The 15,766-nt window shown below is 38.6% G+C and overlaps 1 protein-coding gene across 2 annotated transcripts in view; it reads right to left on the bottom strand.

The window, feature by feature from the left end:
• The window catches only part of Gmds (GDP-mannose 4,6-dehydratase), a 631,788-nt gene that overhangs the window by 80,597 nt on the left and 535,425 nt on the right, over positions 1–15,766 (bottom strand). For both annotated transcript variants that reach the window (XM_074082996.1, XM_020165951.2), the window contains exon 9: positions 10,515–10,611. In XM_074082996.1, the coding sequence (XP_073939097.1) occupies positions 10,515–10,611 (97 nt within the window). The remainder of the gene's footprint in view (positions 1–10,514; positions 10,612–15,766) is intronic.

Raw genomic sequence — 15,766 nt, 5'->3', positions numbered from 1 at the left:
GAAAGTACCTCTTATGCCAGGTGATTCTGTTCTCCACAAATGCATTCTCAGAGTGGGTACAAGAAAGAGCAGCTGCCAGTGGGACTTACTCAAGGCTTAGAGCTTGAAGATTCCACTTGGACTTTTCTCATGTAGAAGTAACCTAGTATGTAATATTATGGGTACAGTACCCCAAATCTTTAAAGACTCCATACTGTGGATGTCAGAGGCAACTTGCTCTGGTGGGTCGTTGGGTAGGGCCGGCTGCATAGTCACTATCACTAGCTCTTCCTATGAAGAGGAACCAGGAGTCAGTTTTGGTGCATTGAGCTTGTGTGAGAAGCTTGGGGTAGATTAAAAAGAAAGCTGCAGGGAAGGAAGTAGAGAAATGGACAGAACCTATAAAATCAAGAGTTTCAGAAAAGATGAAGATAAAGAAAAGGAGATAAGGGGCAGAAAATGGAACAACTACTAAGAAGGGCTATATAAAGGAGTAGAAATGGAATAAGAGTATTTTTAAGGGCTAGATGTACACATGCAAGCTATAAATGAACTGTGATATGCTTCTTGCCACAGAATCTCACATAAAAAAAGAGGAGAATTATTATTGTTTTTATTTTGGCTATTTAGAATTTAATTATAGCTTAATACACTGGTTAGAGAAATTTTGGTTTCCTTGCTGGAACCCATGAGAATGGTTCTTTGGTGACATGTACACACTCATTCATTTATCCAGCATTCTGTGCCAGGTATACTCAAGGCCATCACGTATCACTCTTGTCCCCCGGGCTCCCAGGTGAAAATGACATATCACAATTCGATAGGGCAAGTTCTTCACAAGAGGTGACTGCTGACTTTGCCTGGAGGAACCAGAGCAGGCTTCAGAAAGGGCTGAATTTGTGCAGTGTCTTGAAACTAATAATTCATCCATTTCTTCAGTATAGTCAATGTTATGTTACAGTGGGAAAGATGGAAAGAGAGGTCAGGAGCTTCAAAAGACATATGAAAGTTGGTAAGAATGGTGTTGGGACTTACACATTCTGTATTTACAATGTGAGCCAATAAGACATACTCTAATTATCACTATACTTGCAAATATTACAGTTTAGGCAAGGGAATATAATACATTCTAGTCACCTAAAATTAAAACCGATTCAGAAACGAATACACCTTATTGACTCTCCTTAAGGAAAACTTGACATTCCCCAAAGTTCCAACAATTGGTTTTAGATGATGTTAGACACACATTTTCTCTAACCTTTTTCCAAAAAATAATGGGAACAACCTGAATTTAAAAAGCAGTGTCTTTTTAATACCACTAAGAAACACTTTCATATGGAATCAATTTCATTCTCAATAAAATTACTGTACAATAAGGAAACATTTCATTATGACCTGAGGAATATGTTTAAAAAAAAATAAAAAGCTTCTTTAGCTTGCTCTTCTTGGAAGGACTGTTAAGGACTCATGTTTATTATATAAACAGATCTCTCTTACATAAAGTCCTCTCAATCTGTCTTTGGATCACTAAAACAGCTGGAAACCTTTTAGAATATGTCTCAAACATGAAACTGTTTAACTTAATGGAACAGGTGAGGGGATACTCTTCAAGAATTTGAACACATTAGGGGTCTGATAGCAAGTATCAAAAGACAGGTTGGTGTTCTCAGAAATAAGAGTGACTACATGGAGTTTAAGGAAGATATATGTTTGGTTTTAAGACTCACAATAGCAAAACTAAGAGAAGGGAAAAAAAGAAGTTAAAACTAGGAAGGTAGAAATACAGGAAGAAGGCTGAGTGTGGTAGCTCATTGCTATAATCCCAGCCATGTGGGAGTTATAAGTAAGAGGATATCATCTGAGGCCAGCTCTAGGCAAAAAGTGTGAGACCCTACCTGAAAAATAACTAAAGCAAAAAAGAGCCGGGGGCACTGCTCAAGTTGTAGAGCGCCACCTAGCGAGCACAAGGCCCGGAGTTCAAATCTCAGAAACGCACCCCCCCAACCTAAAACCAAACTAAAACAAACAAACAAACAACAACAACAAAAACAGGAAGAGAAGAAGGTGAAAACGAAGGGGTAGGAGCCTCTAAGTGGTTGCACAGAGGTCACAGGTGCATAAAGGGGGGCTGTGTTGCTGGCCATCAAGCAGAGGAAGGCATGGTAGGGTGTGGCTGTGGTGATGTGCACCCTGTCAACTTCCTTCCTCTGGGCCCCCAGCCTGGCCAGAACCTCTGCCTTGTGTCTCCATAGGTACTGCTGGTGCATCCCATAGCACCTCCGGCCCTACTGGGAACAGCTTTCTCTCCTTTTAAGCACAATACCAACTCTCAAATTCCCCTTCATTAGGAAGCCTGACTTGTGCCTTTGCCTAGTGTCTGTCTCCTTGGACTTCAAGAAGGTCTGTCCCACTGGTGTGTGCACATGGGAATCTGAGTGTGTATGTGGTGAAGCTTTCAACAGATGAGCAGCCAATGTCCTCGTTCTGTTTGTTTTCTTCCTCAATATGGTCAGCAATGCACGTTCTGAACAACAGAAAACACCATGGCAACAATGATACAAAGTGATTAATGTGATCATCTCTGCTAATAGAAAGCCTCAGTTCCTTGAGCCTGCAGAAGGAAGCCTCTGTCAACAACTTGATTTTTTCCCAGTGAAACCTAATTCAGCTTCTGGTCTCCAGCACTCCAAGATGGTTAAGTTTGGGTAGTTTTAGGCTGCTAGAGTTAAAAGTTTGTCATTTGTTTGTGATAATTTGTTATCACAGCAATAGAAAACCAACACAGGTTTTGGACCACAGAAGTGGACATCCACTTGTCACTTGGGGGGCAAGTGAAGGGAGAGGTTGGATTCTCACCTCTTGCACATTTGGCCTTAGTCTTGACTTCTTTCCTCAGCACCAGGATTCCAGCTCTGTTTGCCTCCTTGACATTGCCACATGGATATCCCCAACGCACAGCCAGTGTATCAGAGTTCTCCTACACCTCCCCTGAAAACCCTGTCCTGATCTGGGCTAATGAGCCTCTGGTCAGTTGGGGCTTCTCTCCCATATGCTGATGTGCAGTTTGATCCCTGGTCTGTGCTTTCCATCGCTACAATGGCCTATTTTTCTTGCCTCTACTGCCCTATGTCATTGAGACCCTCATCCTACCTCCCTTGGAGTTTCTCAGCTTCTACCCCTCAAGTCATTTAGTAGAGAGTTGCTATCAGATGAGACATTAACTCATCCATTTCACATTTCTGGGTGTTAGAGATTAGTACTAACTTCTATGGTCAGAATTCAATAAGCATTCTTTCTGTATGGAGTCACTAAGGTCTCAATCATATAAGATATTTTATTGATATATTGCTGAGAAACTGAAGGTAAATCAGAATGCCATTTTAAATGTACATGGTGAATGTAATACCTAAAGAATTACTGTCATGAATACTAAAACCTGGAGAAGTTTTTACTACCTATTTACCTACTCACTTTTTAGTCTAGCTATTCTTACACCAGATTTTCATGAGATAAGGCACACCTGTCTTATCCAGGAAATTGGCAACTTATCACAGCCTTACAAAATGTAGGAACTGGATTTTTCTATCAAGGACAATTCCTATTTCTTCACAACAGGTGAATGGAACCAAGTGTTTGCCACAGGCCAAGTACATTGAGCATCCTTGCATAGGAGGCAGATCAGCACTACTGAGTCAGGGAGAAGACCCTCAGCTGTGGATATTATTACCTTGGAGGTTTACTGCAAAAGAAGTCAGATGGATCTCAGCTTTGCTAGTAGATGTAACAGTGAATGAAGAAACCAGTCTGTTGTGAGCCAAGGGTATGGGAAGTGAGGCAAGAGACATCCTAGTTATAACAGAGTGGAGCTAAGGGAGAGGTACATGAGCTACATTTTAATAGACCAGAACACTGTATCGGAGAGCAACTGTTTCCAAGGGAAGAAAGTCAAATTTGGTAACGAACAATTTACTTTATTAGGAGTATAAGGAAGAATAGAGTGAAGAAGAAAACAACAGGTGTTATTCTCCATAAAATCTTCATGAATAAAGATTTTGGATTAGTTCTTTTGGAAGGTAAATATGGCTTGATAGAACAAGAAGAGCACTGCTGATTTGCAAAACACAATTTAAAAAGTAGCTAATGAGGATTTAAAAAAGAAATTCAGAGTATAGGCTAGGATGAAAATAAAGATGAGCAGGCAATCACACTGGTGATGGATGCATCTCTCAAGAGATACACTACCTTGGTGGCCCACATATTGTGATTTGAATATAAAGTGTTCCCTAAAAGGCTTGTTTGTTGAAGGCTTGGTCCACAGCTGGTAGATTCAGTAATTGAGAGGTGACTGGATCCTGAGGATTCTGACCTAGTCAATGGCTTAATCATTAATACCATTACTGGGAGGTAGGGCCCAGTCATTGGAAGCAGGTCACTGAGGGTATGCCCAGGAAAGATATACTTTGTTCCCAGCTCCTTTCCCCTCTCCTTTGCTTCCTGGCCATCATGAGGTGGGCATCTCTGCTCTACCATACTCCTTTGCCATGATGCTCTGCCCCAACGATAGGCCCAGGAACAGTGGAGCCAGTTGATCATAGATTGAAAGTTGTGAAACTGTGAGCCAAAATAAATCGTTCCTCATTTAAACTGTTTCTATCTGATATTTGTCACAGTGACTAAAAGGGTGACTAACATACCACATCAGAACACGTTTAAGTAGAAGTTGAATTAAACTACTAATTGCGTTTCCCAATGAAAACAGGTGTAGATCCTAAATTTCTAAGGTGATAAAAGATCTTGGAAATTATTTTGTAGATGTCAAGAGGTCAGTACTATGATTACAAATGAGGATAGTCATTACCCAGATGGCCTTTTGGAAAAGAGGTACAAATTCCATAGGAATTCTCTTCTGGTACAAGTAATGAAAGAGTCTATATTAAGGATACCAGACAATCTAAAGGGCAAATAAAAATATTTTATTTTATACTTTTGAATCTTTAATGACTGATTATAAGAAAAGGAAATCCAAAGAAAAAATGCAGAGAATATTGAGAGCACGAAATTACTATTTCATCACATATGAAATGTTCTCAACAGGGCAGCAACTGAGAAAAGATCACATAGGCTTCAGAGGGAATGTTATATGCCCCTGGGGTTTTCAACAGGATCTTATGAAATATGGAAAACATACAGTGGAATATCTGAGAATCATCTGAAGAGATTGAAATTTAAAGCTCTCTTGGTTGAGACCAAGGAAGGAAAAGGGCAAGAAAGGCCAATGTGATTAAGGAAGGATATAATGATTAGTATGAGGAGCCTAAGAGGGAGGCTTAAAATATATAAACAGTGATTTAGAGATACAAATTATTTATGAAATCCAAGTAATAAGAAATCCAGAGAAAAATTACAAAAGAGAAAGCATTATGATAGGTATAATTGACAGCATTCCATACCACTGTGGTCTGATAGCTGTGAAAGCAGAAGGTGTCAGGATATTAAAATTGGAAGGAACTTTTTAGAACAAGCAGTCAACTTCTTCTTTCAGAGCCCAGGAGTGCTGGAAGAGAGGTGCTGGCTGTAGTTTGCTCTCACTGTATCCTATGATCCTGGCTCTTCCCAGTCAGAACAAGAAATACTGAAGATCAGGAGTAGAGGGAGAACAAGTTCCTTAGAAGCCAGAAGGCTCAGGACAGGGAGAGAAGGACTGGCCTCTGGATGAAGACAGAATGCAGGGGGATTTCATACATATCAGGCTCCAGAAGGGCAAGTGTAAAAAGGTGGTGAGAACAATGATGGGAGAAAAGGAGACAGTTTCAGGACAAAAGGCTAGTCTGGTGATGATGCTGATGGCTATTCACCACCACTTACACAGATACAGAGCTGAGGGAAGTTCTAACTGATATTTATTCAAGTCCTCTGATGACAGATCAGACTCCTGAGATCTGGAAAGTGTTACATATCATTATTCTAAACAGGGTTATAAGATAGAGTAAGCATTTATAAGCCATTTAGCTTAACATCATTATAGAAAAATAATAGGGAAAGTTTTTTTTTTGGCAGGGGGGGCAACTTGACAAGCATATGGTAATCTGATTAGAAACAGGCCACATGTTTTTGCTGGAGGAAGGTGCTATTTTAACTCGCTTGTTGGACTTCTTCGAAGTTATTGCTTTCTTAGTTCTAGATTTTAACCCATGACTTTCCCTAATATCTATATAAAGATTAGGAATAAATGTAATGTATATAAGTAAATAAAACAGAAACAAATCACAACTGAGGACGTCAAAAATACAATGGGAAGAAAAATGAGTGTTAAAGACAAACGGTATACAATAAGGGAAAAATTAGTAAATAGCAGCTAAGGGAGTTTAAGCCAAGATCTTTTTCATAAAACGTACTTGATCATTGGTTAATATACATGTATGTCCTTCACCCCATTTCCTAAAGTGTTCTGTAGGATAAAAAAAAGAATTTTCTGGGGAAAAAAGAAACTTGACTTTTTCTTTCTTTTTTCATTTGATGAGGTTAAAACTTGGCACATGGGGATGAATACTTCATTAATCCCTCTTTTGTGACTTTTCCAATTAAAAATTCTCAAAGAAAAAGAAGACAGCTTTATGGTTTAATAATTCAATAGCAATTTTTTCATATTAATATATTTCTATACAACTCACCAGCTACTGATCACTCAGAAAGAGATTCTGAAAGGATGAAAACCAAGATAGAACAATTACTTTAAAAAAAATCTAAGTACACGTTTGTGTTTGCAAAGGCCTGAATTATCCTTGTTATCTTCTTTTAACTGGATAATCCTTCCTGATAACGTCATTCTGTTTTCAAAGGTTCTAGGTTCCAAGAACTGAAATCACCTTTACATCTATCAGCTCTATGAGGGTGGCCTGTGTCTGTGTTGTTCATTGTTGTATTCCCAGGGGCTAGTACAGTGTTTGATAAGTATTTCATGAATGAATAAATAAATAACAAAAACAACAATACTGGATATTTAAAGAAGTTCTATAACTAACCCCATTTTTAACAATGAGGAAATATGCACTGAGAAGTAACTTCACTAAGGTGAAGGATCATAGGATACAGTGAGAGCAAACTACAGCCAGCACCTCTCTTCCAGCACTCCTGGGCTCTGAAAGAAGAAGTTGACTGCTTGTTCTAAAAAGTTCTTTCCAATTTTAATATCCTGACACCTTCTGCTTTGAACACAGATAGTCTGGCCTAAGGGCCATATTTAAGTACAATACTATTTCCTTCCCAGAAATCCATGTTCTGTGTGTCAACATATACATGTATGGAAAACTATACACAAAGCGGGAATGTTTTATTTTGCAGGGTTGGGGATGGAACCCAGGGCTTTGTAGCTGGGCCAAGGTTCTACCACTGAGCAATACACTCTAGCCTAAGGGAGAAATCTTAAATTTAACAGAAGTTAAATATTATTATTGCCATCACCAAATACTGGAATTTAGGGCGATAGGAAACTTAAAGTCTAATTTCCCTGATCAAGCACTCTGCAGTTGTAAAACTTCTCAACCTCTAAAGAAAACTGAGGCTTGTAGTAAAGTACCAAAAAGTGCAGGTCGATTCAGATGTAATTGCACATGGGTGTCCTGGATCCAGAATAAAAACTTTCTACATTTTTCATGTTAGTACAGCAGCAAGATTTAAGGTTTTGTGGTGACTGAATCAACGAGGATAATAATTATCATTACATGTGGAACTATGTTGTATATGGAGTTGCCTGTGGCCTCTTCTGGGTTAGTACCTGACTTTTCTGAGGAAAGGGCTTTCTTAAGACCAGGCCACAGTTCATTCAAAAAACAACACAAAACTCTACTTGCTGTCAGGCTTTAGGATACTGGTGTTCTGAACCTTATCACTTTTTGCTTTTTCAGTTCGTCTTTATGGTATTGCTTTTTCTTTTGCAGTACTAGATCTTGAACTCAGGGCCTACACCTTGATCCACTCTACCATCCCCTTTTTGCAAAGGGTTTTTTCGAGATACAGTTTTGCGGAACTATTTGCCTGGGCTGGCTTCGAACTGCAATCCTCCTGATCTCTGCCTCCTGAGAAGCTAGGATTACAGACCTAGCTTGTGCTTTTGGATTTAAGTGCTTTGGGAGATAGATGACCAAAGCTGACCAGGAGAACAAACTTGCACAGACTCCCAAGAAGAATGAAAAGAATCCTGTGGCATGCACAGGATGGAATGAGATGCTGAGAAGATGAGAACAAGGTTTAGAAGTGGGAGAATCCCATGATTACCCTTCAGTAAGTGCTAACAAGACTCAGGGAGCTCAGTGCTGCTCAGGACACATGAAGAATGATTTCTTTTTGTTGCAAGAGCCCCCTGTCTTAGAAGAAGGTTGTTTACAATGTAGTTTAAAGTTCTGGTCACCTTCTACCTGGAAGAACATTGTTACTAGGGAACTCCATAGAAGGCCCTCCTATCACACTGATCCAAGTTTCAGGGAACTTTATTGTTCTGAGGAATGGGGTTAAAAGTCTAGTCTCACTATACAGGAAAAGTATGCCCCGTGGAATATCAGGTTGAAGGGTGGTAAACGAAATTAATGGAGCCTACAGGCTTACAAAGATGAAATACACTTCGATATCCAAAATTAGGGAGTAAAGGGAATCCTGGGTGAAAGCTAGATGGGGGAAAAATAAAGCAGGCACGTGAAATAAGATACCACTCTTGTGTTCAAACAATGCTGGTGTCAACAGAATTGCAGAACAGGTATGATGATACCATTTGAATGAACAAAAGGAATTGGATGGGAAGGATGTAGTGCTGGCAGGGAAGAGGGTCTTATGGGGATTCAAGAACAGTCTTGTTAGTCTGAGGGTCCTTTTCCTGTTCAACAAATTCTTTTGTTCTGTGTCCTTATCAATCCTATACCTTGCCTAAGTAAGAATGACAGATAAGGCATTCTTAAGGACTTCCTAGCCTTTGAAACTATTTTGGTGTTAAACAAAGAAAGAGCACATGTACGCCATTGTGAAGAACTCAGGCTTCTGTTGGCTTGATAAAATTTCTATGCTGGAATGACCATTTTTGCTGGTGAATAGAGAAAGAAACTTGCCCCATTATGATCTGTGCAATGTTCCAGAAAAATGATAGGCTTGCAGCACCTTGCTAGTTTAGGAGAACAAGCAGCAGTGGCTTGGCTTGGGCTGTGTCAGCAGCAGCCTGGCTAGTATCTTCCTCCCACAGGGAAGGCACATCCTCTCCTAGGCACACCCACTTGCCATTAGTACCAAGAACAATTGTTCCTGGTGTCAAAGCCCAGACACACCCACACAAGGACAATGTAGGCCTGCACAGCCATACTCTCCCAAGCCCTGCTTACTTCCTTTGCTTTTGATTTCCTCCTAGTAAGAGCTCATGAAGTACAGCATTTTCTTGTTTGAAACAACATATTTTAAAGGATGGTCAATGATGACACATGCACTTTCAAGCTCTCTATACTGGGTTTTCCTAATCTCCGAAAAGGTTATTTAATAGATAGAAATTTGCTTCCAAACACAGGAAAAAGAACTGGAAGGATTCTATTTTCACAGTTAATATATACTTAGGTAACTATCACATTTGACTACTTCCCCTTAAAAATGCTACTTTCTATTATCTTTGTTTATTTATATCATATTTGATTCCTTGAGTTTTGTCACCATTGAGTGTGGATCACATTAAAGCAATAATATCAAACTACACAATTTCATAAATTTAGAATATGTACTATTGATACTAACAATCTAGGTTATTTCCTAATTCAGAAACTTCTGTATTTAGAAATTTATCCATTCACCAACCAGTCAGTCAATAATTTTTAAGTACCACCTTATTACAGTCTTTTTTTCTTTTTTCCAAGTCCCTATCTTCAAGGAATTCAATTTGGGAAAGGGAAAAAAGACATGAAAACAAATAACTACAACATGCCTATAGTAAAATTATGTAAAACATATAATGTGGATACACAAGAAAGGGAGAAAGTTCAGTAGTATATTGGCCACAAAAAGCTTCATGGACAAGGAGGCATTTGAGTTGAATCTTAAAAAAATGTCTGGTAGACCTAAGTATGACTTAAGTATGTATGTGAATATGTACTTGAATGGGTGAGCATGTGTGTGGGTATACACAGGCATCATTGGAAAGGTAGGTGACCCCAGCCCCTAAAAGTCCTGTAAGGTCTAGGGGGCTCTGTGAGTCAGACATCCTGTAGGTATCAGGAATCAACCCTTAAAACAGACTAATGAGAGAAGACTTGCTCATGCTAAGAGTCTCTATTTCTGAAATCAATGATTTCCTTGGGTGCATTTTACTCTTCTTTTCCTTTATAGAGCAATAGATTTGAGATTAAACCTCAAATTTAATTCATTGACTTCTGGTTTGGGAAGTTTCCACTGAAGGATGCCAGAGAGGCACACTGACAGCTTTGAAGGTTGACAGCAGGCATTCCATGCGAGCATTTTCCCAATCAGCTGGCCAAAGGTGGCCATGCCCTGGGCTATGAGGGAGTCCTTACCACTTCAGTTGGTCGGTAGTATTTGAGATCCACAGTCACGTGAACTTTGCCGGTCTCTTTACATCTGCCCACTTCATTTTCATTCTTGCCTTCCCACCTACAAAGAAGATAAACACTAATCAGATCCTAATTGCTTGGAAGCCTACATTCTCTCCACAGGAAGACATGTCATTCACTGAAGGAGCATTTACCTGCATGCAACCTTTTTATTAGACCAACAGTGGCTTTCAAAACCTTTCTAAATCTTTTTTCAAAGGTAGCTTTTTCCCCGTTTCTCTTTAAGAAAATCCCAATAAAAAAAAAAAAGAAAAAAAAGAAAATCCCAATGAATTCAGAAGTAAGGCATGAGAAATAAACAGACGAGACAAAAACAGGAATTGGGTAACTTTTAGGAATTTTAAAGATTTTGTAGTTTTAGACCATTCCTGATACTGTTAATTATTATGAATTCATGTCTTTTATTCCCTTCCTTTATTTTTCCTCCCTTTTGTACTTTTAGAGCTATTCAGTATTAACTTAATCCATCCCATTTAGGGATAAGTTCCATACCTAATTGTCCATTCAGTTCATGCCCTTGCTCCCCATCAGCAGTGGGTCTCATTAATATACCTCAGATGATTTAAGCCTCCTCAAAGTGTACAATTAGTGGTTTATTTCCTGCTAAGGGAGAGTGCACCAGCATCTCTCTACCATAACCTTCTCTGACTTGGCTTGGACGCTATTTGGACTTGAGTTTCATTCCCTAAACATTCACAGTTGACAACAGCAAGAACACTACACAGGATACACTCCTAAACTTCATAAACTTCTCATGGAGATTTTACCTACCTGTTTTATGTTCTCACTTTTTATAAATGAATCTACTAGTGCCAGGTATAGTGGGACATGCCTATAATCCCAGCTATTTGGAAGGCTGAGGCAGGAGGATCTTGAGTTCTAGGCCTGCCTAGTAAACAGATTCTGTCTCAAAACCAAACAAAACCCAAAACAAATAACAACAATAACAAAAACCCACTTGCTTAATGTTGACCTAAGGGTTTCTACAATCTAATATCCCAACAATAGAATACACTATATAATTTGAGTTACTTATTTTTACAAATGAAATTTTTTGGCAAGGAAAGAAAAATGAAAAAGTATGACTTCAGTGTTTATCCTTAGAATGAGTTTGCTTCACCAGCTAGAGATGAATTCTATGAGCACAGGACAATTCTGTGTGCTTCCCAGATCATTCACAGAGGGGAATCAAAGGGAAGAACAGAACATTAAATTAGTTGCTTGACTATATGAGTTACAGGTGGCAATGAAGGTGATCATTAAGTATTGGAGAAGGTTATGTTTTAAAATAGGTTGAATATTTAAGACACAAATTGGATTTACAAACTTCTGATTAATTTGAATGTTCTATTGAATCACCTCTTGGAAGTAAGAGGGAAACACTTCACTGTTGGAGGAATCATCAGTTTATCATTATGCTGAATTTGCCAAGGGACTCAAGGCAGACATGAAAAATTTCCCATAACAAAAAGAATTATGGCACAATATATTGAACAATAAAAGTATATGCCTGGTCATTTCCCCATACTTTTATGTTAACTCAAAAAACAGGTGTTTGCAATGAGGGGATTGGATTTTGATCACATGATAAAGCAAGAACACACAAGGAAGGTATGAGGATAGGTAAAACACCCAAAAAACCAGATAGCATTTGTTGCCCTCAACGCAGAGAAACTAAAGCAGATACTTTAAAGCAACTGAGGCCAATAGGAGAAGGGGATCAGGAACTAGAGAAAAGGTTAGTTCAAGAAGAATTAACTTAGAAGGTAACACACATGTACAGGAAAGCAATTTGAGTCAACTCCCTGTATAACTATCCTTATTTTAACTAGCAAAAACCCTTGGTCCTTCCTATTATTGCTTATACTCTCTCTTCAACAAAACCAGAGATAAGGGCAAAATAGTTTCTGCCTGTAGCAAGGGATTGGGGGAGGTTAAGGGAGGGAGGGGGGGAGGGGATAAGAGTGGAGGTAGGGGGAAGGGGAGAGAAATGACCCAAACATTGTATGCACATATGAATATAATTAAAAAAAAGAAAAAAAACAGGTGTTTGGTAATCTATTTATTGGGTAATCTATTAACTTCTTTCTTAATGTTGAGTAGATCAGTTTGACGAGTAATAGAGAGCTGACAATTTCAAAGCTATGGATCAAAGATAAATGTTTGGAAAATTCACCTCAAAATGGTATGTGGATGTGTTGGGGTGTGAGGACTGAAAACGTTTTAATGAGATAACCTAACACAATGATAGCCTTCATAACCTCTTATGAATTGACTAATATCTACAGAGAAGGAATAAAACTGGCTAAGTCATGATTCTTGAAAAAAAAAGTATCTAATTATGAAGTTAACAGTTTAAGTGGAACATTTTCTTTGGTTAGGTTTTTGGTAAGTGCAGGGACATTTGTATTTCAAAAGCATATTTTTAACTTTATATTTATCCACGTTTCGTACTTCACAAAGAGAGACAAATCCAACAAATGACAGCCTCTTCAGTAAACCAAGGGGTTAACAGAAACAATATTTACAATTTTGCTTTTCTTCCCCATTTTTAGCTAAATAATTCAGTAGATAGAGCCCATGATGGCTTATGTACACACATCTATTCCACGGATCTCCTTAGATGTCACAAACTTAAGAACTGGTGATTCAATGTATGTCAATTTAAAACACACACACACACAAATACATACTTAAGTTCATAAAGCCTTGGTAAAATCTTGGCGAAATTTCCATGTAAGTCAGAAAAGAATGAGGCCAACCAGCAAGTCTAGCCCTCAGATCCTCAAACCTATGCAGAGAGCCAAGCAGCAACTACTGTAAGTGTTACAGATCTTATATAGTCTCCGTTGCATATTCTTCCATTCTCTTCTTTTTGCTTCCTCTCCACTCTTTTTTTCTTCTTCATTGCTTCTTTTCTTTTCCCCCAAGCCACCCACTAAAATGGAAATCATTGTCCTTACCTCAAGGACAATAAAAAGCAGGCCTCAGCTGGGCTTGGCCTGCAGATCAGAGTTGGCTCCTTGCTTTAGCTGTCTGGGTTAGGGGCATCTTCTTACTGTCAGTGAAAGGAAAGTGTTTAATTCCTGTTTATATCAAGAGGCTGGACCACCGGAATTGTAAGGTCTACTACCAATTCTCTTTGGTTGCTTTGTTAGTTACAGAGAATATTTGGAATTTGTAATGCTAGTTCAAGTGGAAAAAGGCTGAAGAAAGGACATTTCCCCCCTCTATGGCTTATTAAATATACCCTGAAAGTCAGAGATGGGTTTAAGTCCTTTGGCACTTTCAGGTCCAAGCTCCCAGCAAGTCTTTCCTATTGCTGTCTGAACACTGTCTCTGGGCTTCCATCTTGCAGAAGTTTGACTTACAGTCAAAAGAGTCTTGAAGGGCATGGCATTGCCCTCTACAATTGATATAGATACACTGAATAATCAAAATGAACCAGGAAATGGCTCAAAGCAGAACTGAGTTGGCAAAAACCACTTTCTAGTTTGCACCAGGTCTGCATGAGGGCAGTAAGCAAAGGTTTTGGCCAAAAGCCAAAAAACATTTAGTTACCATACATGAAATACTTGTATTAACAAGCAAAAGGTAACAGCTAACTTGTCTTAACAAGTAATGTTATGACTCAAACCAGAGCTGCAGTGTCAATGAAGTGAAGATGGCTTGACAGGGAGAGAGGATTCAGCTAACTAATAGGAATTTCTACCCACTAATCTAGATTAGTAGCTCATCAATACAGATCCTGTGTAATTCAATTTTAGTCTATTTGGGAATCAGGATAGGATCCCCATCTCTTACCATTCTTTATCACTTGGCAACTGCCTCATCTGTCTGCGGAAAGTCATTGGACTGAAGGTTAAGTGGCCCAGTGAAGGGTGGGTCAAGATTCTGAAAATGGGAAAACTGAGTGATTATACGTACTGGTGTCTGAGACCCCAACCCAGACCCCAGCAGGTAGCAGTCAGCCTGCCTTTCACACAACAAACTAGGGAGTCTCCTCTGGACATCAGACTCTCCACCTAAATGGCCCTGTCTTGTTATCCCATAGTGACACAGACAACTATAGTCAAGCTCTAACTATGCTTTCAAAACTGCCAATTCATCTTGTAGGCCCTCAGTTTTTAACATAAGCAGAAATGCAAGGATTATCAGACATATATGTGAGGGTAATGAAATAATAACAAGTAGAACAAAAAGCAACTTGAGAGGAAATAGAATAAGCATGGTAAAAAATAAAAAACCAAACCAAATGAACAAAACCTCCTCCACCTCTAATAATCTCAGGCAGAGAAGCAGGGAAAACACAAAGAAATAAGAACAGGAAACTTCTATAAAAAGGACAATTTGAAAAACAAGTGATTTTAAAAATTGAAAAGGAAAACCAGAAATTCAAAATTCAAAAGAGAAGATTTTGAAGATTGTAAGGATAAAGGTCAAGGAAATCTTTTAGAAAGTAGAGCAAAAACATGTAGGCATGGAAAACAGAAGAAAGAAGATAGGAAAATTAGAAGACTGCACATGAGGCAGCATAATAGGATTTCCAGAAAGAGTACAGAAAACATGGAGTACAACAAATTATCTTAAGATTAATCAAGAAAAAAGAAGGAAATAAAGGTGAATATGGTTGATATACTTTCTATATAAGCATGAATACAGACTATCAAAACTTGTTGAAATCACTGAAAGAAAAGAACTAAGGTAGAAAGGAGAAAATTAGAGGGGATGAACCCATTCAAGATATAATATACATGGAAATGTCATAATGAAACACCTTGTGTAACTATCTTAAACAAATAGAAATGTCTTTTTTCAAAAACGGAAGACAGGAAAGTGAACAGGTCCTGTCTGGGGTTTGGTACCAGTAGGATGGAGGAAGACAGGGAAGGGGTGAAGGAGGGTGAATATGGTGGAAATATTACATATTCATATATGAAAATGGAGAAATGAGAACTGTTGAAACTGTTCTAAGAACAGGGGAGGGAGAATAAAGGGGAATGATGGAGGGGGTAAATTTGACTAAGATACATTGTAAGCACTTTTGTAAATGTCACAATGTACCCCAGTACAACAATAATATGTTTATAAAAATGAAAAAAAATTAACAAAGAAAAAATTTATCAGGGTAGAAGCATATGCATCTGTAAACAAGAAAGGGTGCTCACACCAAGGATGTGTGGATCCAGACCCAC

The sequence above is a fragment of the Castor canadensis genome, chromosome 8 (assembly GCF_047511655.1).
Source record: "Castor canadensis chromosome 8, mCasCan1.hap1v2, whole genome shotgun sequence".
In the NCBI taxonomy this organism is placed as follows: Eukaryota; Metazoa; Chordata; class Mammalia; order Rodentia; family Castoridae; genus Castor; species Castor canadensis.
This window is presented reverse-complemented; position numbering and strand designations above follow the sequence as displayed.